At 53.7% G+C, this 27,044-nt stretch overlaps 10 protein-coding genes across 10 annotated transcripts; 4 read left to right on the top strand and 6 right to left on the bottom strand.

The window, feature by feature from the left end:
* Positions 1-1,155: 1,155 nt before the first annotated feature.
* PG997_004755 (GTP-binding nuclear protein GSP1/Ran) lies at positions 1,156-2,131 on the top strand (the record flags this gene model as incomplete). Its single annotated transcript, XM_066809070.1, has 5 exons — positions 1,156-1,221; positions 1,362-1,454; positions 1,524-1,677; positions 1,732-1,941; positions 1,998-2,131. 5 exons carry the CDS (start codon positions 1,156-1,158, stop codon positions 2,129-2,131), a joined length of 657 nt encoding a protein of 218 aa, XP_066672688.1.
* Positions 2,132-5,763: 3,632 nt separating this feature from the next.
* Positions 5,764-8,972, top strand: PG997_004754 (calcium-translocating P-type ATPase; the record flags this gene model as incomplete). Its single annotated transcript, XM_066809069.1, has 4 exons — positions 5,764-5,881; positions 5,960-6,051; positions 6,195-8,821; positions 8,882-8,972. The coding sequence occupies 4 exons, from the start codon at positions 5,764-5,766 to the stop codon at positions 8,970-8,972; spliced, it is 2,928 nt and encodes a 975-aa protein (XP_066672687.1).
* A 632-nt stretch (positions 8,973-9,604) lies between these two features.
* Positions 9,605-10,573, bottom strand: PG997_004753 (uncharacterized protein; the record flags this gene model as incomplete). The annotated part of the gene is made up of 4 exons (XM_066809068.1): positions 9,605-9,748; positions 9,837-10,291; positions 10,467-10,485; positions 10,571-10,573. The coding sequence occupies 4 exons, from the start codon at positions 10,571-10,573 to the stop codon at positions 9,605-9,607; spliced, it is 621 nt and encodes a 206-aa protein (XP_066672686.1).
* Positions 10,574-11,543: 970 nt separating this feature from the next.
* PG997_004752 (uncharacterized protein) lies at positions 11,544-13,043 on the top strand (the record flags this gene model as incomplete). Its single annotated transcript, XM_066809067.1, has 1 exon — positions 11,544-13,043. The coding sequence occupies one exon, from the start codon at positions 11,544-11,546 to the stop codon at positions 13,041-13,043; it is 1,500 nt and encodes a 499-aa protein (XP_066672685.1).
* A 1,272-nt stretch (positions 13,044-14,315) lies between these two features.
* On the bottom strand, positions 14,316-15,677 carry PG997_004751 (14-3-3 protein; the record flags this gene model as incomplete). The annotated part of the gene is made up of 5 exons (XM_066809066.1): positions 14,316-14,684; positions 14,751-14,838; positions 14,912-15,265; positions 15,348-15,355; positions 15,666-15,677. 5 exons carry the CDS (start codon positions 15,675-15,677, stop codon positions 14,316-14,318), a joined length of 831 nt encoding a protein of 276 aa, XP_066672684.1.
* Positions 15,678-19,339: 3,662 nt separating this feature from the next.
* On the bottom strand, positions 19,340-20,559 carry PG997_004750 (triacylglycerol lipase; the record flags this gene model as incomplete). The annotated part of the gene is made up of 2 exons (XM_066809065.1): positions 19,340-19,988; positions 20,042-20,559. The coding sequence occupies 2 exons, from the start codon at positions 20,557-20,559 to the stop codon at positions 19,340-19,342; spliced, it is 1,167 nt and encodes a 388-aa protein (XP_066672683.1).
* An 863-nt stretch (positions 20,560-21,422) lies between these two features.
* On the bottom strand, positions 21,423-22,060 carry PG997_004749 (uncharacterized protein; the record flags this gene model as incomplete). The annotated part of the gene is made up of 2 exons (XM_066809064.1): positions 21,423-21,579; positions 21,702-22,060. The coding sequence occupies 2 exons, from the start codon at positions 22,058-22,060 to the stop codon at positions 21,423-21,425; spliced, it is 516 nt and encodes a 171-aa protein (XP_066672682.1).
* A 1,871-nt stretch (positions 22,061-23,931) lies between these two features.
* Positions 23,932-24,798, top strand: PG997_004748 (60S ribosomal protein eL36; the record flags this gene model as incomplete). The annotated part of the gene is made up of 4 exons (XM_066809063.1): positions 23,932-23,991; positions 24,325-24,399; positions 24,554-24,658; positions 24,718-24,798. 4 exons carry the CDS (start codon positions 23,932-23,934, stop codon positions 24,796-24,798), a joined length of 321 nt encoding a protein of 106 aa, XP_066672681.1.
* Positions 24,799-25,461: 663 nt separating this feature from the next.
* PG997_004747 (uncharacterized protein) lies at positions 25,462-25,773 on the bottom strand (the record flags this gene model as incomplete). The annotated part of the gene is made up of 1 exon (XM_066809062.1): positions 25,462-25,773. One exon carries the CDS (start codon positions 25,771-25,773, stop codon positions 25,462-25,464), a length of 312 nt encoding a protein of 103 aa, XP_066672680.1.
* A 44-nt stretch (positions 25,774-25,817) lies between these two features.
* On the bottom strand, positions 25,818-26,444 carry PG997_004746 (uncharacterized protein; the record flags this gene model as incomplete). Its single annotated transcript, XM_066809061.1, has 1 exon — positions 25,818-26,444. The coding sequence occupies one exon, from the start codon at positions 26,442-26,444 to the stop codon at positions 25,818-25,820; it is 627 nt and encodes a 208-aa protein (XP_066672679.1).
* Between the last annotated feature and the right edge of the window lie 600 nt (positions 26,445-27,044).

Below are 27,044 nucleotides of genomic sequence, written 5' to 3'. Positions count from 1 at the left end.
GGCGGATTTGTTCTGCAAGAAGCCTGCCTAACGGTGTGCCTGGGCTAGGTCTCAAACACGATTGATAAGCAGCAAATGTACTAGAATTGATGAAGAACGCACTGCCCAACAAGAAAATGCTGCCGTATAAAAAACCGTGCAGCTGCATGCGTAAATCTTGGGTGTGAAGCTTTGCCTACTCCGACATCATCAAGTTCTGTTGTGTACAGCAGAGACGGGACCTTGAACCCCACCAACCCCATCGTCATTTCTGCCTATCGCAAGTGGAAGAATTAATCAATCCCCTCTGCCAGTCGCGGCGGTAAGTCCTGCCTCACACCGCACCAACCTTGACGACCGAAAGGTTAGGTAATCGATAATCGATCCAATCAGGGCCCGCCTCGATCACGTGCCCCACCATCCTTGCCTATCAAATTTTCCTTTGCCAATGGCAACGCTAGACGCCTGGTATCTGGGCTTGGAGGCGTGGGCTTGGGCTGGGCAGTTGCCTGTAAGCCTGTGAGCCTGTGAGCCTGTGAAGATTTGGGAGGGAAGATCGGGGAGGACTTGACCTGCAAGCAGCCTGTGAGCCTGAAAGCAGACAGACAGACGGCCAGCCGGGCAGGAAAGCCCCCCAAGCCCCTTGCCCCTCCCTCTTTTCCTGGCCCGAGCCCAAAGCGCAGCGAGCGTCACTGAGGCAAAGGGAATGGGGCCCCGCTTTTCGTGCGAAAAACAAACCTCTGGATTTGATTATTGGTGACCCAACCTGCCAGCCTGCCTTTGGTGTCGAATAATCTTCTGCCCGCCATACTAATAAAATCAACCAAGGAAAAAGGCAACCCGAGCATTGGTCTGCTATTCACTCTATCCTTCTCCCATCTACACCACATCACAGCATCCGACAAGGTACGTCTCAACCCACCTCACCCGAAGCCCAACCCGATCCTGCTGCTGCAAGCATTGAATGCCGCCAGCCAGCCTTGGTTTCAAAGAAAGAAAAAAATCAAGTGGACATCATTCGAACCGTCTGCCAACCAACCCCTCCTTCACTGCTGCTGCTCCCAAAGCTTTCCCACACAAAACATACCTACACCCCCCGCTAACTCACTTGCGCCCAGTCCGACGTTTGTGTCTGTTTACATCACCACATCCTGACAACAGCCCAGTTCGTTCATCATGGCTGCTCAAACAAACTCCCCGACCTTCAAGTTGGTCCTCGTCGGTGATGGTGGTACCGGCAAGGTAAGTGCGAAAAAATTACTCCTCTCCCCTTCCTCACTTATCATCGTGCCTTCGATGTGGGGTCACCGCCTCCCCTGCGACAAAACTTGACATCTCTCTCCTGATCACAACAGCATGCTGACGTATAAATCGACATGTAGACCACCTTCGTCAAGCGTCATTTGACCGGTGAATTCGAGAAGAAGTACATGGCCACCCTCGGTGTCGAGGTTCACCCTCTGGGCTTCACCACAGTAAGCCACCATCCGATCCAACTCTACATCACCTCAGCAAATCGCGCAGCACACTGACATCCTCAAAAGAACTTCGGCCAGATCACCTTCGATGTCTGGGACACTGCTGGTCAGGAGAAGTTCGGTGGTCTCCGCGATGGTTACTACATCAACGGACAGTGCGGTATCATCATGTTCGATGTCACTTCCCGCATCACCTACAAGAACGTTCCCAACTGGCACCGTGAGTAGACCGACACCTGTACATTGCGCCCACTGTATTCTAACGTGAGAATAGGTGATCTCGTCCGTGTCTGCGAGAACATCCCCATCGTCCTGTGCGGCAACAAGGTTGATGTGAAGGAGCGCAAGGTCAAGGCCAAGACCATCACCTTCCACCGAAAGAAGAACCTGCAGTACTACGATATCTCGGCGAAGTCCAACTACAACTTCGAGAAGCCCTTCCTGTGGCTCGCTCGCAAGCTGGTCGGCAACCCATCTCTGGTCAGTACTATCACTAGATACACAACACCTTATCTTTGCGCTTACTAACATCATCGGTAGGAATTCGTCGCTGCTCCCGCTCTTGCCCCCCTACTGCCCAGGTCGACGAGAAGCTTCTCGAGGAGTACCGCAAGGAGATGGAGGATGCTGCTGCTATGCCTCTGCCCGGTGAGGAGGAGGACGACGATTTGTAAACAACTTGTTACGACGAAACGATCATTAGTGGTTGCTCTGGGGTGTTAACCTGTCGTGGCTTGGCGATGCCTCCGTCCCTCCTGCTATGCTCCTTTGACAACGCCGGACTTGATGGGCCACGATAGCGCAGCTGGATTCAGCATGGATAGAGAATTGGGCGGCGAAAACGAGAACTTGCGCGCCCACGCTCTGGATTGGAGATGATACTCTTTAATGAGAAAATGGCAGACATTCACACGCATTGCTGCATCTGCAGCTTCTAGATAGCACCATACGTAGACATGACGAGAAGCGATCATTCTTCCCCAAAAGCTTTCTCTCACCACACCGCGCTTCTCAGCATTCCTCGGCCTGGCGTTTTGACCACACTCTCGAGGCAGCCTTTTGTTCATCTAGGCCAATATGGATCGTCGAGATCAACAACTCCCGCCACTGGCATATGCGTTTAACACGATCGATTGTCAGTCACCCCAAGGCACAGCAACCACCCAAGACCTGGCCTCCCCTAGAAGCCGGAGAAGTTGGAAGGTACGGAAGGGGGCTGGGCTCAACCCGTAGTCGTTAACAATGGAGAATTCCATGGAAGGACATCAACAATGCAATGTCGGCGGTTGTATCGCTTTTGAGCTGCTGGATCATAGAGCATCGTTCTTACCGAATGAACCAGTGAACGATGCTCGCCTTGGGTGATGCACCAGCCGAGTGTGTCAAGATTGGAAAACTTAGTCGTGCGGCCATGATCTCTCATGCTTCCGTCGGCTCTTGCTTGCAGCCATTGCATCAAGAAGTCGACGGCTGAGAAACGCCGAGTGTTCCGTGTTTCCTAACACACATGGAGAGGGAGTGCCCGTACATCCTACCGACGTCGAGGATCACCGCTCTTATACTTTTACGAGCATCAATGCTTTCTTAGCGTCTCCGGGGGACGGAGCCTCGCTATGATGCACGTATCGGGCCCGGCCGTTCTCTCCATTGCCAGGAAGCTACTCTCGTACTTGGCGTTGGACGGCAGTGGTCCCACCGACAGTGTATATGAAAGACGGGACACTGGAGTAGGGGCCTTTTGTATCGATGTCTCTTGCACTTTGGCGAGGCTAGCGAGGCGATTGCATCATGTTTGCCTATCATATGGTCGTCAATCTTTGCGACGAAAGGCTCCGGCTCTTATATGCATATGGGTTCCGTACGTATCTTGGGTAGGATGTCCAGCCCTTCCGTTCATAATGGCTTACAGACAACTCACTGGTTCATGATATGATGCCTGGCACATTTGTTTTTACCAGCTTCATGATTAATAATGCGTATCGGTGGCTTAATAAATCATTAACAGTGGACGAGCTGTGAATATTGCGAACAGCGCATACGCATAATGAGTTGATTATAGTGGCACGAGTGAAGCGGTCAGGTATATGCATAAGGACGATCACGTATACCACTACGACTACGATATGTCTTATGCTTGGAAGTGTATGTAGTGTGTGCCCAGGCGTTGGGTATAAGCTTACTTCCGCAACATACGAGCATCCAGCGACAAAAGTAAATAGAGCAAAGAAGACAGGAAAACCCAAGTTACCCGCCGTTACAACACACAGGCTGTCTCATAAATGCCCGCTTTGGGGTTTCGGATCCTCGGGAGGGGCGAGAAATACAACACTCGAGAAAATGTACGCAGCATGTCAACCGGTAGATTGATAAGTATATAACATACAATCTTCACGCATCCAACCCCTGGTTGCTAATATTTAGCTCCCCAAGCTCTGAGCGGCTTCTTCGAAGACGCAGTGGACGTTAGATCAGATCCCCACAAACAAGGCTGCTCTTGGCATCGCATGGCTACGCATATAAGCTCAGTGACGTTTTTACCAAGCTTTGCAGTATTTATGGAGTCGAATTGTTTCAAGCGCACCATCTACCATCCGAAATGCACCGCGAACGTTACGAGACGTACCCAATACGTCAAGGAAGGGTCGGACAGCCCGTGGACTTGGTCAACGGCACGGCCGAAGCACCGGATAACCGGCCCCGGGGTGGGTACGGCGCCCCATCTGCCGCGCGTACGCCAAGGCATCGGCCGTGTGATGCAGGCCTGAGAAGAGTCTGTGGAAGTTTCGATCTTGCACTTGATACGTCATGGCGAAACCGCCGTCCCTATGGCCGATATTGGTTTTTTTTTATGTTGGGTTTGGTTTAGTCGGTTTGCCAGGCAACAAGCAGTGCAAGGACAATGACATAAGCATATTGGGCAAGGACGCCAGATACACCAAACGCGTCTGCTAGTACACTTGATGTAGTTTGCTACCCCTCGAGATCGGCGAGGGATTGGGGGAAAGGACAGGAAACAAAAAGGAAAAGGCCAGACGGAAGACGCCAGTGAGATGAGCCGCCTGTTTCCGAATTGAGAAGCCCGGAAAAAAGGCCGCACTGCTCATTACTCGAAAGAGAGTACTATGCAAAACCACTAGTACCTGCACTGCAGATGCAAGTGGGCAGGGCGGGCAGCGGGCTTGCAGTGAAGAGCTTTCAGCTTTGGCACGGGTATGGATGGACGTATGAACGGTTGGTACGGTAGGCCCAGCCAGCCCAGCCCAGTCGTACCTCCCAAACGGACGTCACAAATGAGACAAAAACGTGGGCTGCCCTGTACCTTGGATACATACATAGAGATAGATCGTCAAGAAATGGAAGAGAACACCGGCACTGCCTTCCATAGGTGTCTTTACAGTCTTTGCGACAAGGTCTCACTCCTTCGCATCTGACGCTGACCAATCCTTGAGCGATACAAGTCCATCTCAAGCCATCCACCTAAGGCTTCTAGTTTGGCAGGAAGCCAACAGCCTTGCACTAAAAACCAAAATCTAATCCAAGGTACGGTAAGTACCTACTATGCTCGTTGATGCAGGGCATGACATAGCATCGAGGCCAATCACGGGCGCCCAAGCACCAGCAAAAGCGCCCCTCCACCGACCAGGGTCCAGTGGTTCTGCAGGGTATCGGGATGGATAGCCGGGGCGGACAGGCCCAAAAACAAAGCGTGGAGCCGCTGCTAATCGAGTTTGGGAGCTGAGCTAGCCCGGCCTCTGGTGCTGTGCTAAGAACACGTTGTTACTTGCGCTGCAGGATTCCATGATAGCGACTGATAGGCAGCTCGGCTACGGTACAGTACCGCTCTCATCGTATAGACCAAGGCAACGGGCCCATTTCGAGAGCATCTGCCACTCGACTCGACTCAACTCAACTTGACTTCTCCCCGCCCACCCTCGCAACATCATCTTCTCTTCTCCCCTTCACACATTTCTTATCTGTCCTTCTTTACTGACCTGGTAGAGTGTGTGGCAAGTCCAGAAGGTGTTGCCTGAAAAGCACATGTGGCAGTTGTGAATAGCTGGACTGAACTGAACCGAACTTTGACCTTTGCATCGAAGCTCTCTCTCCCACCACCTCGACCTCGACCTCAGCCTACGTTACGGTTACCCAACCACACCCACCCGCGGCGCATGGTTGGCAAGACCTCAAGCTAGTCGACGAGGTCTCCCCTATCACCCATACTCCTTTGGCGACAACTTTCCCTACACATCTTCGGCGACATCCCCTGTACAAAGAAAGAACAGCAGCCTTCGCCCAGCGCACCGTCATGGACGACGCGTTCGCAAAGACCACTGAAGGGGTCTTGGCCCACTTCAAGGTCGATGCCGCAAAGGGTCTGACGGACGAGCAGGTCATTGACCAGAGGACCAAGCATGGCAAAAACTGTATGCAAACTCATGCCCCCCTTTGATCGCCGAACAAGAGTTGAGGGTGCACGACTGACACTTATACTCTACTTTTAGCTATCGCGGAAGAACCACCCACGCCGCTGTGGGAACTCATTCTTGAGCAGTTCAAGGACCAGCTGGTCCTGATCCTGCTCGGTTCTGCAGCCGTCTCTTTTTGCTAGCTCTCTTTGAGGAAGAGGGCGGCTGGAGCGCGTTTGTTGATCCTGCTGTCGTATGTCCTGCCTTCGTTGGCAACCAACCTTCTTCGTAGTGCATATGGGCAAGTGGCTAACCCGTGTCGTTCCTATAGATCCTGACCATTCTTATACTCAATGCTGTCGTCGGTGTCTCGCAAGAAAGCAGCGCCGAAAAGGCCATCGCCGCACTCCAGGAATACTCGGCCAACGAGGCCAACGTCATCAGAAACAATGGAGCCATTTCCCGGGTCAAGGCCGAGGAGTTGGTTCCCGGTGATCTCATCTCCATCTCCGTCGGCGACAGAATCCCCGCCGATTGCAGAATTATCTCGGTTCAAAGCAACAGTTTCTCTGTCGACCAGGCTGTCTTGACGGGAGAGAGTGAAAGTGTTCAGAAGGATTTCCGCGCAGTTGTCAAGGACGAGAAGGCCGTTCTTCAGGACCAGGTCAACATCCTCTTCTCTGGAACAACCGTGGTTACTGGACGCGCAAAGGCTATCGTTGTTCTGACCGGCTCCAACACTGCTATTGGCGACATCCATGAGAGCATCACCGCCCAGATATCGGAGCCTACCCCTCTTAAGCAAAAGCTCAACGATTTTGGTGATTCTCTGGCCAAGGTTATTACTGTCATCTGTGTCCTGGTGTGGTTGATCAACATCCCCCATTTCGCTGATCCCAGCCATGGAAACTGGACCAAAGGTGCCATCTACTATTTGAAGATCGCTGTTTCTCTGGGTGTTGCGGCTATCCCCGAAGGTCTCGCCGTCGTCATCACCACCTGCCTTGCCCTCGGCACGCGCAAGATGGCCGCCAAGAACGCCGTGGTTCGAAGCTTGCCCTCTGTCGAGACTCTTGGAAGCTGCAGTGTCATCTGCTCGGACAAGACTGGTACTCTGACTACCAACCAAATGAGCGTCAGCAAAATTGTCTACATCTCCGAGAACGGTTCCGATTTGGAAGAGCTGGATGTCGAGGGCACCACCTTTGCCCCCAAGGGTTCCATCATGAGCAACGGAAAGGTCGTCCAGGACCTTTCCCAAAGCTCTAAGACTATTGGACAGATGACCGAGGTTGCTGCTCTCTGTAACGACGCTCGCCTGGCATATGACGCACGCAGCGGAAACTTCTCCAACGTTGGCGAGCCTACTGAGGGCGCTCTCCGTGTTCTGGCCGAGAAGGTTGGTCCTTGTGCACCGGCAAACAGCAACCCTGAAGACTGCATCCACCACGCCAGTTCATGGTACGAGCAAAAGTTCCCCAGACTCTCTACATTCGAATTCTCCCGTGACCGTAAGAGTATGTCGGTACTTGTTCAGAACGGCCAGCAGCAAAAGCTCTTGGTTAAGGGTGCCCCCGAGTCCATTATCGAGAGATGCTCGCACACCCTTGTTGGCACTGACGGAAAGCGCGTGGCCCTTGACAAGAAGCTTCAGGACCTCCTCATGACCGAGGTTGTCGAATATGGCAACCGTGGTCTCCGAGTTATTGCCCTTGCCAGCATCGACAATGTCGGCTCGAATGCTCTGCTCAAGAATGCCAAGTCCACGGCTGAATATGCTCAAATCGAACAGAATATGACTCTCCTCGGTCTTGTTGGTATGCTTGATCCTCCTCGTCTTGAGGTCTCCAAGGCCATCAAGAAGTGTAAGGATGCTGGAATTCGGGTCATTGTCATCACTGGAGACAACCGCAACACTGCCGAAAGCATCTGCCGATCGATTGGCGTATTTGGCCAGAACGAGGATCTCACCGGCAAGAGCTTCACTGGAAGAGAGTTTGACAACCTCAGCCCTGGAGAGCAGCTTGATGCTGCCAAGAAGGCCTCCCTGTTCTCTCGTGTCGAGCCCAGCCACAAGTCGAAGCTCGTCGATCTCCTCCAATCTCTGGGCGAGGTTGTTGCCATGACTGGAGACGGTGTTAACGATGCACCTGCGCTCAAGAAGGCCGATATTGGTGTTGCTATGGGTTCTGGTACTGATGTGTCCCGCTTGGCTGCCGACATGGTGCTCGCCGATGACAACTTTGCCACCATCGAGGTTGCCATTGAGGAGGGTCGTTCCATCTACAACAACACCCAACAGTTCATCCGCTACCTGATCTCGTCCAACATTGGAGAGGTTGTCTCTATCTTCCTCACTGCCGCTCTTGGCATGCCTGAAGCTCTCATCCCTGTCCAGCTCCTGTGGGTCAACCTGGTCACTGACGGTCTCCCTGCCACTGCTCTGTCCTTCAACCCGCCCGACCATGACATCATGAAGCGATCTCCCAGAAAGCGAGACGAGGCACTCATTGGCGGCTGGTTATTCTTCCGTTATCTGGTTATTGGTGTTTACGTTGGTCTCGCCACGGTTGCCGGATACGCCTGGTGGTTCATGTACAACGCCGAGGGTCCTCAGATCAGCTTCTGGCAACTCTCTCACTTCCACCGTTGCTCTGCGGACTTCCCTGAAATTGGCTGCGAAATCTTCGGTAGCGAAATGGCCAAGTCGGCGTCTACAGTGTCGCTCTCGATTCTTGTTGTCATTGAGATGTTCAACGCCATGAATGCTCTTTCCTCGAGCGAGTCGCTTCTGACCCTGCCTCTGTGGGCAAACATGATGCTCGTCTACGCCATTGCCCTCTCCATGGCCCTGCACTTTGCGCTGCTCTACGTTCCGTTCCTGCAGGGTCTGTTCTCTATCCTGCCCCTGAACTGGAACGAATGGAAGGCAGTGCTGATTATCAGTGCCCCTGTTATGTAAGTTCTTCTCCCCTTTTGACTTGATTAATGATTTGGGTTTGCTAACACGTCTACTAGTCTCATCGACGAGGTGCTCAAGTTTGTAGAGAGAGCGTACTTCATCCAGACGATACCGGTCGAGGTGTCCAAGGAGAAGAAGCAGGCTTAGAAGCGAGGCTCTCGCATCTAAAACAAAACGTTTCTGGCGAGACACTAGATAGATGACTGCCTAGATTAGACATGTATCATACAGAGGGAAGTTAGGAGGCCGTTGCATCAGCGTGCCGAAAGAAAAGCACATAGCATCAGCTCTCAAGATCATAAAGAAGGAAAATCCAGAAATCTGTTATTCAAACCAACTGATTGTATCGATTGTTCCCTGCTGCCGTTGAGCGTTTGTTTTGCCTCTAGTTTAGTCACAATCCTGATAGCCCAAGTCTACGAGGGCTCTTGCCTATGTACCTACTTGGCATTCTCCAGAGACAACGGAATGACACCTCCAGACCGAGTGTTTAGGGGCAACTATAAGGCCCAGCATTGATAAGCAGCAAGTGTACGTGATTCAACATTTCATTAATCGAAACGTGGCATATGGTGGTGCAGATACGGCCGGCTTTTCGAGCCATATGCCGCATGTAGAGGATGGTCTATTCCCATGGTCTCGTCCACCTTCTGTGGTCCTGGCCATTGCAAAGATATGCTCTTTTCTGGCGGAGCTGCTTGGTCTCGTTACTACAGGCCAAAAAAGAGCCTGCAAATCCTGCTCGTGACTACTTTCTCCCATCCGCTCCCGTGCCCTATTTAGTCTTGTCGGCCCTTCAATAACCGCTTGGTGACCTTGTTCTTCTCGATGATGTACACATGTGCTCCCCAGCCCGAAAGGGCATCTCTGTCGACGGCGCTCAGCAAGGCTTGCGAGATGGTCTCGAACAGATCCTCCGGTCCCTGTAGGTTGAGAGTGTTCATATATGTTAGTCAATGGCCTTATAGCCTTTTGGGGGGGGAAAGCGACCCAAAGAAGAGAGAGCAGGACGTACCAGATCGGCTCCCACAGGCTCTCGCACATGCCGAAGAGCTGCTCGTTGGCGGTGCCGCTCACGATAAAGTCCTTGGCAAAGTCGATGCAGCCGATGCTGTCGAAGCCGCAGATGAAGGGCTTGCCCGACTTGGGCTCGAGGCCGGCGACGACGGGGCTGACGAAGTAGGGGCCGAAGCGGCGCTCGTAGAGGGACGAGGAGACGAGGTTGGCGAAGGTGGTGGGGGCGATGTTGCGCTCCTCGCGCAGGCGGTACATGTTGACCTTGTAGCGGAACAGGTCCGAGACGGTGGCCACGTCGGTCGCGAGGCCCGTCAGGCCGAGGAAGACGTCGCCGTACTGGAAGATCTTGGGGAAGTTGTTGGATATCGTCAGGGCCTGCAGGCCCAGCCGCAGGTCGCACGCGACGGCCACGCAGTCCTTGCCCACCATGGCTACGCAGGCGCCGCCGTCTGTTGGTGGTGGTGTTGGGTTAGCATCTTGGCTGTTCTTCTTGTTTGTTTGTGTGCTCTCTTGTGTCTGCCTATTTTGTCTATACGGGTGTATCCGGTAGGAGCAAGACGTGGTGGTGATGCACGCAGGAGAGGGTCACAATTCGAGCTGGGGTAGTTGGAATAGACGACGTACTTATCGAGAATGGTGACGACTGCGGTTGTTGGAGAGCTTCGTTAGCTATAGCTGTTCACAACACGACGACATGACGGGCGATGCAACAGCTGCAGCAAGCTTACCATGGTGACTGGGATTTGGACTTGGATGAAGCTGTCAATCAAAGACTGTGACGTAGACTTGTTCGGGGAGATTGACAGAGGTGGTCGATGGCCGAAGAGGTCGTCGTGATGTGGATGGTTGAATGGGCGGGTTGGTCTGTCTGGAGAGCTCCAGTTGGTGTCGTATCGGGTCGTTGATAGAGCGCCAGGCTGAGGCTCGGTTCGTCAGTGTCCAGGACCCAAGGTCGGGCAGGTTGGGGCAAGCACGGGCAAGGCAAGGCAATCACAGTATGGCGCGGCTGCTGTAGTCAGCTAGCGGGAGTTGATAGGTAGGGGGGGCTTGTATCTCAAGTACCTAAAGTAGGCTCTAGGTACCTCCTGTATAGTGCTGTAGACGCTGTAGACACAGGTATCGACAGGGGGTGGCCCCAAAGCTCAGGCCAGATTTAGTAGCAGCTTTGCTGTGGTGGGTTTAGCGCGTTTGCCCCTCTGATGTAAGTAGGTACCTACCTACAGTACAGTACTTGCCATACCAGCGCAACGACGTAAAGCACCACCGCCGCTATCAGATTGACCCAGCAGCTGCCCACCTGTAATTGAAAGCACTAATAAATCAACTTGCGCTTCCCAGACGGCATTGATGCAACAGCTGGAGCTTACGAAGCTACCGCTTGACTTCTAAACCATTCCCTCGACTTCTTTTGTCTCCGGGCTCGATATCGTTTTCCAGGAAGGGCCACAAACGTTCTGTATCCCAAGATAAGCATCTTGTACAGCTCCCTCTGCCTTGTCGGAACCCCCACCATCGACCCGGCTCACACCCGCCAGCTGCGTACTCGAACGAACCGAGATTCCATGACCAAGCAACCTAGCTAGAGAGGCTTTCTTCCCGTGTTTGGCTGGCCACTCGCCTTAAATACACTACATACCTACATACGATACCTCCCTTTTGGTGCTGCAGAAGACCCCTGCGCAAGGAAGACTTTCATTCAAGATGGCAACCAACGTGAAGGTCATTTCCACCGACTTGCGCCAGGCTACCATCAAGGTCAACCCGGTCACCTACCTGACCGAAGTTCTCGAGCAAGCCTGCACCAAGTTCGGGCTGCCCGCCGACAAGTACCTCCTGAAGCACAAGCAGAAGCAGCTCGACTTGTCCAACACCTACCGCAGCGCCGGCCTGATCCCCGGCGCGAAGCTCGAGCTCGTCGTCCGCTCCAAGACCCCGTCCGCCATCAACATAGCGCTCGACCTGCCCCAAAGGGAAGCACAGCTCGCCGGCACAAGGAGGGTGACCGAGAAGCTGTCGAGCGACGTCACGATATGGAAGGTCCTACGGCATTTTGAAAGCCACATCCTGAAGGGGAAGGGCGTCAACATCACTGGTCGAGGCGAACCGCAAATAAGCAATAGCGGCACGCAAGGGGGCGGGCAGCTATATTACGAGACGCCCGTGCTACAGATCGAGCAGAGGTCATTCTCGACCTTTGTCGACTTCCAGAAGACACTGGCCCAGCTGGGATACAACGCTGGCAATGTCTTGATACGTCTGTCGTTCCAGAAGACCGATAAGACATTCGCGGATGCCATGGCCGACATATCCCAATATTTCCAAGAGGAGGAACAAGCCGCCAACGAGGCCGCCGAGGAACTAGTGAAAGAGGAGCCTGCGGAAGCGTCTGACTCTGCAGCCAATGCACATACTGCAGAGCCTCCGCAACACGACGTTCCTAGCTCTGTAGCTGACGCCCAAGACACCTTACAAGGCGACAGTATAGACACAAACCAGGAAGGCCCAGACCGAATGGACGTTGAAGCAACACCCAGTGATCCACTGCAACCCGTTTCCGTCTTCGCGGCCCCTTCATCCTCTACCCCTCACGCAGCCCACACCACGGAGTCGGATGATATATATACGCCCGGCATCGTGCATGCACAGCTTCACCAACAACGGCTGAAGACCGCAGGCCAGAACAGGCGCTTGCTGTCAGACCAGGAGCTTGCCGAAGAGGAGGCCGAGAGGCAGGCTAAACTAGCCGCGGTTAAGGAGGTGAAGGTACGTGTCCGCTTCCCGGACAACACGCAGGCTACTTGGGTCATACACCCCGGTAACACCGGCGAGTTCTTATACAATGCCGTCCGCGGAGTCATGGCCGTCCAGGGCGCCAAGTTCAAGCTCATCCCAGCCGGCGCCAAGGTTCCCATCCGGGACGACGGCACCAAGCTGATTGCAGGCTACAGCCTTGCGGGTAGTACCGTGGTCAATCTGGTCTGGGACGACTCAGTCTCGACAGAGATGCGCAAGCAGCCCTTCCTCAAGGCCGACACCTCGCGCCGCGCACGAGAGGTGGAGATACCCAAAATTCCGCAGGGCGAAGAAGAGGCGGAGCCGGCGCCGGGTCCGAGCAAGGGCAACGCGGACGACAAGCCAAAGGGCGATGGCGGCTCTAAGAAGGGGATGCCCAAGTGGCTGAAACTGCCCAGTAAGAAATAGGATCAGCTCCTTCTGATGATGCTGCAGCTTGTCTAGGATACAATAATGTCCGCATTCGAGGGGCCGAAATGGGTTAAAAATAAATAGTGATCACTTTAGCGTATGGATAGGATAAGATATGCATCATGATGTTTATGAATGACAGGGCATAAGCGATGGTTATAGGCCTATAACCGATCTGTAGGTAGTTTACTTTCCTGGGTCAAATAACGCAATTGATGTTACCGATAAGCGCGTCAATAGACCGGCCATATGAATGAAGCCTACCTTACTCAGTCCTTCACAATTTGTGTATGAGATTGGCCAGTGATGACGCACCATTGTAGACAAAACAGCCCCGAGACGTATTTGGGCGGGAGGACTCTGACCAAGAGCTAGTTTAAGGGGCGTCGAAAAAGAGACTTACGACCGCAGAGGCCATCATTATGAGGGTGTTTTACGGGTCAGGGATCTATCACGCATTTGTCACGGAAGCCTGGATGTACCAAGGAGGTTTTGCTGGAAGATTTTTTGCTTTATGAGATTTTGTCTGCACTGGAAGATCTGACCATAGCCAGCCCTGACAGGCTTTCTGCAATAGCGAACCGACAGTGAAGATAGGTGTGGAATGCACCAGCCCATCGCCATAGCCGTCGAACACTATCCAGCTGTGCCCAGGGTTCACCTGTCAGGTCGTCAGAAACCCTCGAGATGATTAGGGTTTTACGGCGTACAGTTTGCGCGGATCCCAGATACTTGCGTTGGGGTACGAACCGGGGCAGACCCAGTAAGTGGTTGGGGGCAAAGGCGATTCGCGATATCTCTGGAAGGGGGAACAAGACACAGAAATTCAAAGGAGAAGAAAAAACACTGCAGGATATAGGAAAACCCGGAGTCCATATTGACCATCAATAGTCCTTTCGAGAGACACCGCGACTCATTTTCGGCGAAACTCTTCTTTCATCATTGACAACCAGACCAGGGGAAGGGGGAGGGTTCGGAAGAACACACAGCCAGTGATGAAACTAATGGTGATGCCAACTGTAGACAAGACGTACGAACTACTGCGCGCGCAGTCTCTTCTACCACGTGCGGTCAAGGGGGAAATAAGAACCATGGCCTGCATTTTCCTGCCCTGCGTTGTGATAAATACCAAAACCAACTCCCCGCACCAAAGCCTCTGGCGGATGCCACAACCAACGTCATCGCTATCTTTACCGGATCCAGGCCGAGATTAGGAGGGTATCACATAGCTCGGAACCAGTCGAGTCGAGTAGACATGAGCGGAGTCGCTTAGGACTCGGGGGCGGCGGCAGCCTCAGCAGCCGGGGCCTCCTCCTTCTTGGCCTCCTCCTCGGCGGGCTTCTCCTCCTTGGGGGCGGCGTCGGTGGTAGCGGCAGCCTCACCCTCAGCGTTGTCAGACGAGGTCCAGAGAGTCAGGTTATCACGGAGCAGCTGCATGATAAGAGTGCTGTCGCGGTAGGACTCCTCGGACAGGGAGTCCAGCTCGGCGATGGCGTCATCAAAGGCCTGCTTGGCGAGGTGGCAAGCACGGTCAGGGGAGTTCAAGATCTCGTAGTAGAAGACAGAGAAGTTGAGGGCAAGTCCGAGGCGGATGGGGTGAGTGGGCGTCAGCTCAGTCTGGGCGACATCGGTGGCGCTCTGAAGCGGACAGGTCAGCATATATGAACAAACGGAAATCTGCATGTGATAGTGAATTTGAATTACCTTGTAGGCCTCGTGGGCAGCGGTGGCAGCACCCTTGCGCTTCTCGCCTGAGGCGAACTCAGCCAGGTAACGGTGGTAGTCACCCTTCCTGTACGAGGCAAAAAAAAGCCATGGTCAGAGCGTGTACAATATGTGTTATCATTGGGGCAATGGAAGCTTACATCTTGTGGTAGAAGACCTTGGACTCGCCGGTAGCAGCGTTGGGGATCAGGCTCTCGTCAAGGACGTCAAGGACATCCTGGCAGACCTTCTCCAACTCGAGCTCGATCTTGGAGCGGTACTCCTTGATGGTGCCGACGTGCTTGTCGGAGCCCTTGGACTCCTCCTTCTGCTCGATGGAGGAGATGATGCGCCACGAGGCACGGCGCGTACCGACGACGTTCTTGTAGGCGACCGAGAGCAGGTTGCGCTCGTCAACGGTGAGCTCGCCACCCAGCTTGGCGACCTCCTTCATGTAGGTGACCATCTCATCGTAACGCTCGGCCTGCTCGCAGAGGCGAGCCAGGAAGGTCTTGCTGTAGTTCGGGTCACACGGGTCAGTTATTACTTCAGGTTACGGGGCCCAAGTCGTAGGGGGCGGGAATAGGAGGTTCAAACCTTTCACGCTATAACAGGAGAGCATGGTCAGCATAGATCTTGGGGTACGATATGGAAAACAAAGACAGGAGACGGGTTGCCGATGGGTGCGCAATGCCTCTGGTCGCAAAGAGCCATCCAGTGCCGGTGCCGGTGCCAGTGCCGGTGCCCGAGGGCGAGACGTTGGCGATACGTCGGGCGATATCAGGCAGGGCAGGCTGGGGAAAGGGGACGGAGGAGGAGCGGCTCAGGCAGCCAGCAGGAGTCGGGGTCGTCTCGCCGAGAGAGCGTTGCAGGATTTTTAGGGAAGGGGAGGCACGGAAATCAGACTGAACATACCTCGGTAGCCATTTTGGATGTGGTGGTTGGTTGTGTGAGGGTGTAGTTGTGGAATAAAAGTTGTTTTATCGCCGAAGGGGGGAGTGGTTTGTTGAGAGTTTGGGAGGGGAAGAGGTAGAAAGAGTATTATTTACTTGATGTTGTGACAATCGATGTCCAAATCAATCACACGAGTTTGAGATTGGGAGTGGGTGGGTTGGGACTGGGGGGTAGGGGAAAGGACTTGCTTGGGCTTTTTTGGGGGACCAGACTGAACTGGGAAAGGGACGGAGGAGGCAGAGGAGGCAGAGGAAGCGCGGGCTGGGCTGGGCTGGATGGGATTGGATTGGATTGGATTGGACTGGATTCGGACGGGCCTGGCACTGGATGGGCACTGGATGGGCACTGGACGGGGCGAGGCATCAAGGCCCCAATTCCCGGGCTAGCAAATAAAGAGATCCCCTCTTGCCTTAGGTATGTACTGTATTGCCTCCAGTCACCACCAGTCACCAGTCACCAGTCACCAGTCACCAGTCTCGCTCCTCTGCTGGCTGCTGGCTGCTGGCCGATGGATTGGCTGATACCTACATCCATCCATCCATCTATCCATCCATCCAGCGAGACGGAGACGATATGCACCCAATAGCACTGTACGGCACTGGCGGTCCCATCCATCCATCCTCCTGGTTTCCCTGCCCTACCTTATTTTATTTTATTTCCCGTGATGAGCAGGCAGAGTGAGTGAGTGCATGGACATTTGCATGCATTGCGTTCGCGTTGTTACCTACTGTACCGTCCGTACTGTATGTAATAATGTACTGATGTATTCCATTCGCTTCTCCCCTTCCATTGGCTCAGGGCTGCCTCTGGCCTTCCCAATTTCGACGAGTTGAAGTCCAAAACGTCCACGTCCATAGGATTGGGGGCTCCACCGCACTTGCGCCCCACTGCCCGCAATAGATGCATTGCACCGCTTTGTTTCAATTTCCACGGGTTTCTCTCCAGCGTGGCCTGCATTTTCAATGCGGCCTCGACGCCTGCCTGGCCGGCTGACTGGGCGAAATGGAGGTAGCACCTAACACCAATCGCCGCAGTCGCCCCTAGTGGCCGTATGTATATTGCCGACAACTCGACGGGTTGGGCCCAGTCGAGCTGCGGGCTGCGGGCTGCTCTGCTCAGGCGTCGGCTGTTCGTTTGTGCCAATGGCGAAGAATAATAATAATAGGTGATATTAAGCTTCTATCAATCAGATCAGACTCCCGTTGCCATCAGACTGCAAACAGTACATGCCATCCTGGCCCATCCATAGGTAGCACATAGCATGTGGTAGGCGGGTGTCGTGGCTGTTATCTAACGGGCGTGCATACACGTATCTCTCCTTTGCCATTTGCTCCTTTCCCGACTTGGGAGCAGTGGAAAAAAAAAAAAAAAAGAGAGAGAGATCAGGATCCAATGAAGCAGGTGGCGATAAGAGTATTCAGTCGCTATCTATGTACTGCCTGCACTCAGTATTCGTTCGCATCTCTTGATCCCCACTGCCTCACTTCCACATGTGTTCAGCATTCGCCCCCGTGAACCTAAGGTACATGTAGGTAATTACTCAAAAGGCGCATCGCAATGTTGTTAGGTCAGCACATTCTCACATGCATCTGCTCTTGGAGCCACGCTAGCGGGTTGATTGATATAATGCAACCCGACTATCTAGAAGGCTTCTAACCCTCTACACAAAGTGGGCAAACCTTCAACTTGAATTGCCTCGGTAGGGATGTGTGTCTAGTGAGTCATCATGAAGTTGAAGAACACCAGTGTTCCAGAAACGTGTCGATGCATTGCCATCAATGACTTGGCCGATAGAGACTTCGAGCAGTCTCGGGACATATCAATGATTTACTTAGGGTATATACATATATGCATCTATTGTCTTGGTGGTGGGGTTGCTCGTAGGCCGAGTATCAGTCTAGGCAGCGAGCGCGGTGGTGATCTCTTGACCACATGTAGTCAGGTCAGCCCTGCTGGCTGGTCGCCGTACCGCGGGTATCCGGGACCGTTCCAGGATTGACTCCATCGTCTGGTATAGTAGAAAGGGATAACAAGAGTGACCGACCCAGCTTCAAATGGCAGGTGACAAAAAGCACAATCCCTTGTTTGCGTACCTAGAGTAGTGTCGAATGCCCCGGGTTCATTCATCGGCCTGGCTCATCATCCGCATGAGGCGGGAAGAATGGAAGAAAGAAAGCATCAAAGCCATCAATATACTGCAAACAAACAAGCATTACAGATCATCACGGCAACAATGAGATAAGGCCAAGGGCCAGGCCAGATGGGATTTGCTTGACTTGACTTGACTTGCAATTAGCCGAGTCTTGGTGACCGACTAGATGCATCAAAAATGTACCCTTCAAATGAATCTGTACAACCGGACAAGTAACTTTACTTACCTTTTAGTAGTATGCGAACGTACGCGTGGTACTCTCTCAGCCTACCGACCGTTGACGGGCAAAAACAAACACAAGCACGAGAAAAACCGGTTTTGGGACACTTGTCCCGAACACACAAGCCACGGGATTAGGGGGCACCCATTACCCATTACCGTATCAAGAGTAGACTTTTGGGCCGGAGGAGCAAAAGAAGGAGGAAGCATTAAAGCAGGCATGAAACCTTTTGGCCAGCGGCGGTTACGTGGAATGTGCAATGAGTCGTGCGTGGTCCGGACTCACAGGACCCAAATTGCAGTCTGGTACAAGTAGGTCGAGGTGTACCGTGTACAGTACACATACACATACACGTACACGCCCGAACGAACGCCCGTGCTATATTTGAATGGGATGGGAAACGGGGCTTCCCTTTTCTTCTGATTATCCTTCCATTCCATAATCCAGAAGCAGGACCCTGTTTTTCTCTGCTCTTCCTGCCTCTAATTTACCCCTCTCCTGCCCTCCCTTTTCCTTTTCCTTTCGCCGCGTGTGGGCACCCTCGCCCTAAGGAGGCTAGCTGCTCATTAGTCCCGAAAGTGAAAGCCCACTTCAAACGTCCAGCCTCAGGGTCCTCGGCCTTCTCCTCCACCGTCAGCGCGCTCGCTCGCTCCTTCCTGACCGGGACACCCAGAAAGGAGAGAGTCGCGAGAAGGATAAGGCCAGTAGTAGGAAAGTACACCATGAGCACAGTACCACAATAACAGGGCGGCACGCATCGTCATCATGTCCGACTCGTCCTTTTTCACTCTTGAGCAAACTGGTCAAGTCCGGAGGACACGACGTGCCAAAGAACAGAAAGTCGAAGGGGGAAAAACTGGGCTACTACTACGTTGCGTTCATCATGCATCATCAGGTAAGCGTCTGAGCTAGTCAGCTAATGCGAATGTGCTGTCGGACGGGACACCAAGGATTCTGTCGGCTCGGAACAGGGTGCCCGGAATTTAATCCGGACCTTACATCTTCACAGCTTAGGCATCGACTGGCAAACTGCGTGAGCTTGGCTTCAAGCTTGTTCGATTGATAGGTTAATTGAATTACATATTGTCGACGTACTGAATGCTACGCTGAACTAATCTCCATATTTTCACGACTTCGGTTTCACCGCCACGCCCTTTTGATACGATAGTTCACGATAATCAAATAGGAGGTCGCTATGCCATGCTCGTAGAATCTTACAGTGCTCTTTCTCTCTCTTTCTTTCTTTCACTCACCCCCGGCCCCTTACAACTCGTTGCTATCGCCGCCATCGCTGATATTCGGATACCTGTCTCGGCCCCAATCTATCGGATCTCCTCCCGGGACACATAAACCCAAGCGCCAGAAGTAGTCGCGATGCGCAAATAACAGCTGCCAGAGCTTGAGCCGCGATGGGAAGCCCCAAGATCTGCGCTCCATCGGCCAGGAGTCATGGTCCGAGTTCCCGGCTTCCACACTCGGTGGCTCGCCTTCCGAGCCAGCAATACAATTTGGGTCGGAATCGCCGACGCAAGGGGACATGTCTTCGGGCGCCGGACTCAACTCTGACTTGTATATGAAGATCTCTCCAGCATGCGACCTAAAACCCCATTCCGAGAGGGGAAGCAGGGGCACGGGGTCATCAACATGAGTCAGCCGCCGATAATTATAGTGCTCGGCGTCCGTGTTGGTGTTTTTCAGGTCGAAGACGGCGTCCAAATACGTAACGAAACCGGCATTACCAACTCTTGGCTCCCCAAAGGTCGTCACGACAGTTTTGTCCCAACCTAGGATGACTTTCATCTCCAAAGCAGCCAGCGCAGCTACGGCACCCCCGAGACTGTGTCCAACGAGATGGATAGAGTAGTCGGGATACCGAGCCACCAATGGCTTGAGGGCAGGTAGCACACTGTCCCTGGCAACCTTCCAGGATGCTAAAAGCCCATGTGCACAGTGCAGTTATCGCACCTGTGTTCTGGCTCCTTGGGTGGCGTGTCTCCTCCATCGTCCGGCGAAGGGTAAGGGACGTACTCCTGCGGGACCGTACTCAGGTCGACAACGGTATTCGTGATGCTGTAAGTGCCGCGGAATGCGACAATGATGGCGCCACGCTGGTAACGCGCATTCGTATCCGCAACGGATCTGGGGTGTAGATGCGCGCCATGATCGACGGCAACGTAGCCACAGCTGTCACTCATCAAAACCCCCGTATTCCATGTTTCCACCAACTGAAGGGTGGGAAAGTCCTTGCATCGTGACACGCATTCGAAAGGGCGAGTGAGTCCAGTCGTGCCAACGCAGTATGCGATGTCGACCAGTCTTGACAAGCGCTCGAGGTGGGCGAAGAGGCGGACCGAGATGCCGCCCGCTGGGCTGTCGGATCCGGCGACTCGTAGGGGCCTCTCTTCGTTCGCGGCTTGCGGCGATCCCAACGCGGCCGCTAGGACATGCGAAAACGTGAACAATTTCCAAAGATTCGGGAGCATTTCGTACGGCGAGGTCCAATCTTAGGTGTGATGTCGATATCGGTATTTTAACGAGTGAGGGCGAGTACCCATAACGGGGAGGGCCAGTGAGGGAAGCAAGGTCGTATTAGATAGAGTGACGCATTGCGAAACAACGGCCATGGGAAAGGAGTCGGCAGGCATCACGCTGCGCTGGGACACTGCTCGAGCCGTTGTCGTGTGATGCATTCACGGTCAACCTAAAAGCTGAGAATAGGCATAATTGGACCAACCCAGCCTGGCACTGGCACTGGTCATTCCATTCCCAGGCTTGTTCTGATTAGCCGGACCACCTGAACATCAACTTGTGGCGTCACTTGGCATAATGCGGGGTACTGGGGGAAGGTCGACTGGGGTGTTTGGTTGTCAAGAGGAAAGGACCGTCTTGGACTCTTGGCCTATCAACATCACCAAGACTGGACTTGACCTACGAATTGTATGCTTCACTTACAAGCGTCTAGTAGTTGCCTATGGCATTGCATTGCTTGCTAAGAGGGCTGACGATGACTTGATGAGTCATGAAGATGACTCGTATGCCGAGTCAAATCATCTTTGGTAGCCGCGGCACCCATTCGGCGATGTCCAACACATTCACCCACACCCTCCGAGTAGATGAATCAGAGATATCGTTCAAATCATCGATTATCAAATTATCGTCTGCAGCTAATCATTACACACAGCAGTCATGAGTCTCCGTTAAACTTCGTACAAAATGCCCCTCTGAAGACTGGAGAACGGAATCCGTTGGCAGCCATGGCTCCCTTAGAAGACCAAAATTTTCGTCCACTTCGTCTGGCCTTAGAATTCCCGACATCTACGCATGCTCTTCTTTTAACCTCGCGAACTCAACCCTGGGCAAAGGCTCCAGCAGGTCGAGGCTGCAGGCTGGTGAAGTCATCCGTAATATCTGATGGGTTCGAGGTACAGTTTCGTCCCATCGGCGTGGACCCGCATGTCTGGTTGAAAGGTACAAGGCTCGAGGCCTCAAACGCAGACGAACCACTGAATTGCGCGAAGACACATACAAATTAGCCATCATGTTTCACTCTTCACCGACTTTTGACACCGCACTCTCCCAGCCTTGGGGGAAAACGGGCAATGCATAGATGGGACAATAAACTCACCTTCCGGGACACGCAGCCTCAATCACGGTCAGACCCACCACACCCGCGGTCTGGTAAATGAACTCGACGTTGGCATCGTCGCAGGCATAGCGGGAGGCCAGGCTGGGGTTCGTGTTGTGGGGCTTCGAGGAGGGGTTGCGCTCGCAATGCGTGTTGATGCCCGTGGCCGAGTCGACATAGGCGAACGAGACCGTGGTCTGGTTCGAGCGGTCTGTGTAGGCCGAGAAGTCGCTGACCGTGTACTCAGACGGCATGGTGCAATCGGCGGACACCTTCATGCCGGCGGGGATATTGTACTTCAGCGGCGTCGAGACCACCGTGCTGGCCATCAGTCCGACGAAAGCGACTGAGAAGAGCATCTTGAAGACTGTGGTAGAGGGTGAAGCCGTGGGGGTTTAGAGGCGCTGGTTGGTTGACACTTCAGTCCAGTGATATGATTTAGAGATTATATGTGATGATGCCAAGTCAAAACGATGGGAGTGGTTTGGGAGTATGAATTAAGGTGGGTGGGTGACTATGACAATGTGAGAATGTAGATTCGAAAGGAATGGAGATCAACATCCATCAACATCTCAGATGCGGCAGGGGCCCAAGGTCTGCTATATAAGAGCCCTCCGCGCCCAGTTTGTCATCCTGTGATAGCAGCTGTGCCTCTAACATGCTTTTCGCGTATCCACGATTCCACTTTCTAGGTTACGGTGATGGCGGTGCCTGGTGAACATCGGCATCTTGGAAGAAGCGTTTGTGCTGCCCCTGCCAAGACATCCCAACTCGAGCGAGAATGCGGTGGTGTACAGCTGCCGATCTGTGATGCAATCTGCATATGGATTGGCTCGAAGGAGTAAGGGGCATCCACATAAACAGATCGTCGACGCTTTTAGCGAGCCATTATCCACACCGATCGGCAGCCCTAGCTGGCTAGATACCGTGCGACACCCCGGAATAGGAGCCACCTCACTGTCTATATCGACCGCCGCTGACCGCGTCCAGCACACCAATAGCAACGTGTTTCAGGTTTCACTTTCGGCGAACGCCTTTGGGCTGAGCGGCACATACGTAGCAATCATGCGCTGCCGTGCTCTATGTGTAACGGGGAACTCACCGAGGTTTCCGTAAGTCCAGGGCCAATGACACGAGATGCCTTGGTGTGTAATTTGAAGCCTTCAATGCATACATACATACATGCCTTGAATTCCACGATAATCCAGGGGTAGAAGCAGATGTGTTCGTTTCAACATCCCTCTCCCAGATGCTTGACCTTGCAGCTGGGCAATGGGCGCAGTTGCTGCAGGAACTACAAGGGGAAACCTGGGCTGCTGACGAGGAGCATCTCTTCCTCGTACGGTGGGCCGCGACACGCGCAGTTTGCGTCAGTTCGTTTGTTCACACAAGCACAAGCTGACAGGTTGTCCAGCACGAAAGCTTCGTGTTCGGCTGCGTGCGGCCTCCTGAGAATTCGATTTGACCGAAGCTACTCTTGCAGAACCTGCGCGTCTGTGGAACGGCTGAGTTCGCCGTGCTGGGTCCAAAATGTACAGTAATCGCAGTAGTCTATGGCGAACCACATACTATTTCCAAGAAGGTGACACTCGTAAGCAAACTAGGAGTCTGTTATACAAACACAACGGCGGTTCCGCTCGGAAAGACCAACGGCGACTAGGCTTTTGTTAGGTTGAGAATTCACGACTCGCCGCCAGATTGATCACGAAGAAAACGCGGATAGCGCAAACAGAATACTGGAACCATGCCGGTTGAGTTCCAGGGAACTGCCTCAGGGTTGATATCATATGCAGTATGAAGCGGTATTGGATCCTCCTAGTTGAAGTGGGAGTAACACATCAGCCAAGCCATCCATGTACGGCTCGACGGATCAGTAGCTTCGCGGTCTGTCGCGGTGAGAATCGACTGCTGCTTCCATTCCCAATGAGCAATCCTTATCCAATTCACCGGGCCGCTAGAGGCGGCTTGCATATAGAAAGGCCTGTGCCACATGTCGCGTGCACTGACCATATCTCATCAGCCACATGGCCGGGCTAACGAGCCACCAGCCACAGCCACCAGCACACCTCCTCTCCACTCCACACAATTGAATAATTCATTCGGAAAAGAGCAAAAGTGCCCACTCAAAATTTGCCGAGCGGCCTGGTCTGAACTTTTGCGAACTTCCTCCTCAAACCGACGACTACTAACCCCCAAACACCACAGCATCAACGCCCATCAATCCATCAAGATGGCCAAGGAAGCTCCCGCTCGCACCGGTTTGACCGTTGGCGCCAACAAGGGCCACAAGGTAGGATGAACCACCACCATCACCACACACCTCCGACTTTCCCTCTTTTCGTCTTGGGCGACCAAGAAGGAAGATCGAAGGCAGCAAAAAGATACACAACAAGAACCAAACATCCGTCCAGCCACTTCAGCGGCAGGGAATAATCTTGCGGGACTGGGCAGGCAAAGTCGGCGGATCTCTTGTTGACAAGAGGTCTTCTCGCATCGTCTCACCTCGTGGAGGATCTCTGCTGCTGCTTTGACACACAATGATTCGTTCTTGTTGTTGTTGATATACGAAGCACACCGCAGACGATGGACGTTGGCTGACTTGGAGATTTCCTGTTGAATGTAGACCACCGCTCGTGTCGCCAAGCCCAGAGTCTCCCGCACCAAGGGCCACCTGAGCAAGCGCACCTCTTTCGTCCGGGTACGTTATATTTTCCCCATATGTCCAATCGATGGATTCCTCTCCGATGTTCGAACTATCCAGCCGTTGCTCCGAAACAGCGCGAGACAGAAGGAATCGAATCTCGGGGGGAATCTCGATACCTCAAAACTAGCCTGCTAACATTTCTATAAAGGACGTCGTTAAGGAGGTCGCCGGTCTCGCCCCCTACGAGCGCCGCGTTATTGAGTTGCTCCGCAACTCCCGTGACAAGCGTGCCCGTAAGCTCGCCAAGAAGAGAGTACGTTCAACTGCCCCCTACACGGATATCGACCACACAAATACTAACGTTTGCATCAGCTCGGTACTTTCGGCCGTGCTAAGGCGAAGGTTGACGAGCTCACGCGTGTCATCGCTGAGTCTCGTCGTGCTGGTCACTAAACGTGGTCATGTACGGGAGCGAGCGATAGGAGAGCAAAAAACTGGCATCGGTTCTGGCGTTGTCTTACGAAACATGGATTTTCACTACGAGATGATGGGAAAGGTTACCACACCGGCACATATAAATGCTAGGAAGATCGCAAAGTCAATACCACTTGCGCGAACTGAAGTTCAGTTCTGAATGACAGATTCAAGATTTCGTCTAACGCTGGCTTGTTAAAGCATTGATCGGGCACATTCCAGACACGTTGCCCCCGTAATGACACCCTCGCTCGTAGTCATGATGCTCCTTTCGTCATGTTCCGTTGTCATGTCATGTTCCTCCCACTGACAACTCAAAGGGGACCAAATGTCTGCTCCGGCTGTTTTCCTTTGTCTCTTCTTGATGGCGCCACTGGAGTAACCGGGTTACCCATTTCACCCACAGGCGTAACTGGGCCAGCCATCGAGGTAGTCGGGTCATCCCTTGGCACCACTGGCTCGTGTCCCGCCGGTGTACCCGGGGTTTCTAGCGGTACAGGCGGGTCTTTCGTGATTTCGTTGGCCTCGTGCTTTTCCTAGAAGTTGAAGCGGTGCCAGTCCAATTGGATCGGATGGTGTAATCTGGAGAGACCCACGACGGCTTTTGTTGCCACTCTTTCACGGATATGCAGCCCCTTTCTCCTAAGGTTTTGGGATGTTTCTTGGACCCGAGGCTGGAGTCGCCCGAATGATGGGCGGTGGCCTGGTGGCTGGCTTCCCGGATGACCTGTAGAGAAGCATTTGCGCGCGGCGGAGTCTTTCTGTGGTGGCGTCTATCGTTAGCTTCGGCTTGCCACGTTCACCACCGTCCTCGTCACCACCACTGCTGCTCCACGCATCGAGCAGGGAGGAGACTGACGGGCGATCCTGGTAGTAAAGGCGCAGGTTTTCCCGTAGGGAGCGGTACATCTCCGTATTGGCCACGCCCAGCTTCGCCGCAGGCTGCCGCCGCATGCGCGCCTCGAGGGCAGGGCTGTCGTACGCTACGTCGGGCCCGATCAGCCGGTCCGGGTGCTTAGGCGGGTCGTATTCGGGCTCCAGCTCGGCCACGGAGCCGGGCAGGTCGCCGTATTCCGGGGCGCGTACGGCTCGGGCTCGGGCTGCTTGCTGCGGAAGAGACGATCCAGCTTCGTCTTGGCTGCGAGCTTGTGGCCGAGGATCTTTAACTCGTTGGTGGGGAAGAGAGGGGCCGTGCCGCGCGGCCCGAGCCGGTGCCGGTACGTCGTGTCCCGGTCGCGCAGGCTGAAGACAGGCCAGACGTTGGCGATGGAGGGGCGGCCGCTCGGCAGCCGCGTCAGGCCCTCGTCGCCGTCCCTAAAGCGGGTGTACGCGAGGCCCTCGAACGGCGCCGCGCACTCGGGGCACCAGGCCGTCACCGGCTGGCGGCGCGTCATCAGGGAGCACGCGCACGTCACCATCGACGCGTCGACCTCGTCGCGCCAGATGAGCACGCGCTCCGCGCTCTCCTCCTTCTTGAGCTTGCGCGGGGGCGCCGGAACCTCATTCAACGACTCGGGCGGCCTGTCGTCGCTGGTGCGGTCGCGGGCCAGCTCGGGCTGGGGCGGGAGCTCGGGCTGGGGCGGGAGCTCGGGCACCAGGGTAGCTGTGCTGGGGTTTTCTGCCATGGTAGAGAATGTATGATGACGATGATGGATGTGAGAGGTTGGATGGAGCTCTGTCCTGATCCAAGTGACCGATGTGGCTGGATTTAAAATGGCTTGTCCGTAGCTTCCTCCTGTCTTGAAATCGAGTAGGTATCCAAGGAAGGTGTGTCTTAATACAACCTTGCGATTGCCATTGATCTGACAGTCAAGCAAACACCTGCCCAGTTGCCTGCTGGTGCAGCAAAATAGATTCACAGCAATTAGGTAGGTGGTTATTCAATGTCCAACTTTTCGGATGACCACTCGGGACATTTCAAGCACCGTTTATTCAACGTTTAGTTGGCACTGGAATAGCCAGTAGATGTGTAAATCTCGACATCTACTATACCGTGTGTTAAAAGTCCGGTTGTTATACTTCGATATCTACGATTGTACCATTAGAGGTTGAAGATTAAAAAAGTAAGGACTGGCGTTTGTATCACCAAAACGGCAATACCTCGGTGTTCGGTGTATATACCACCCACCCACTGTATGGCATCCCGCTTCGCTAGGCGACCGATTATGACGAATGATTCGAATGATACTCCTCTGGTGGCATGTAGGCTTATAATACAGATATCC

Source organism: Apiospora hydei (genome assembly GCF_038363865.1).
Source record: "Apiospora hydei strain CBS 114990 chromosome Unknown utg000004l_segment0_segment0, whole genome shotgun sequence".
Taxonomy (NCBI): Eukaryota; Fungi; Ascomycota; class Sordariomycetes; order Amphisphaeriales; family Apiosporaceae; genus Apiospora; species Apiospora hydei.
The sequence above is the reverse complement of the archived record's forward strand: the minus strand, read 5'-3'. Positions and strand labels throughout refer to the sequence as shown.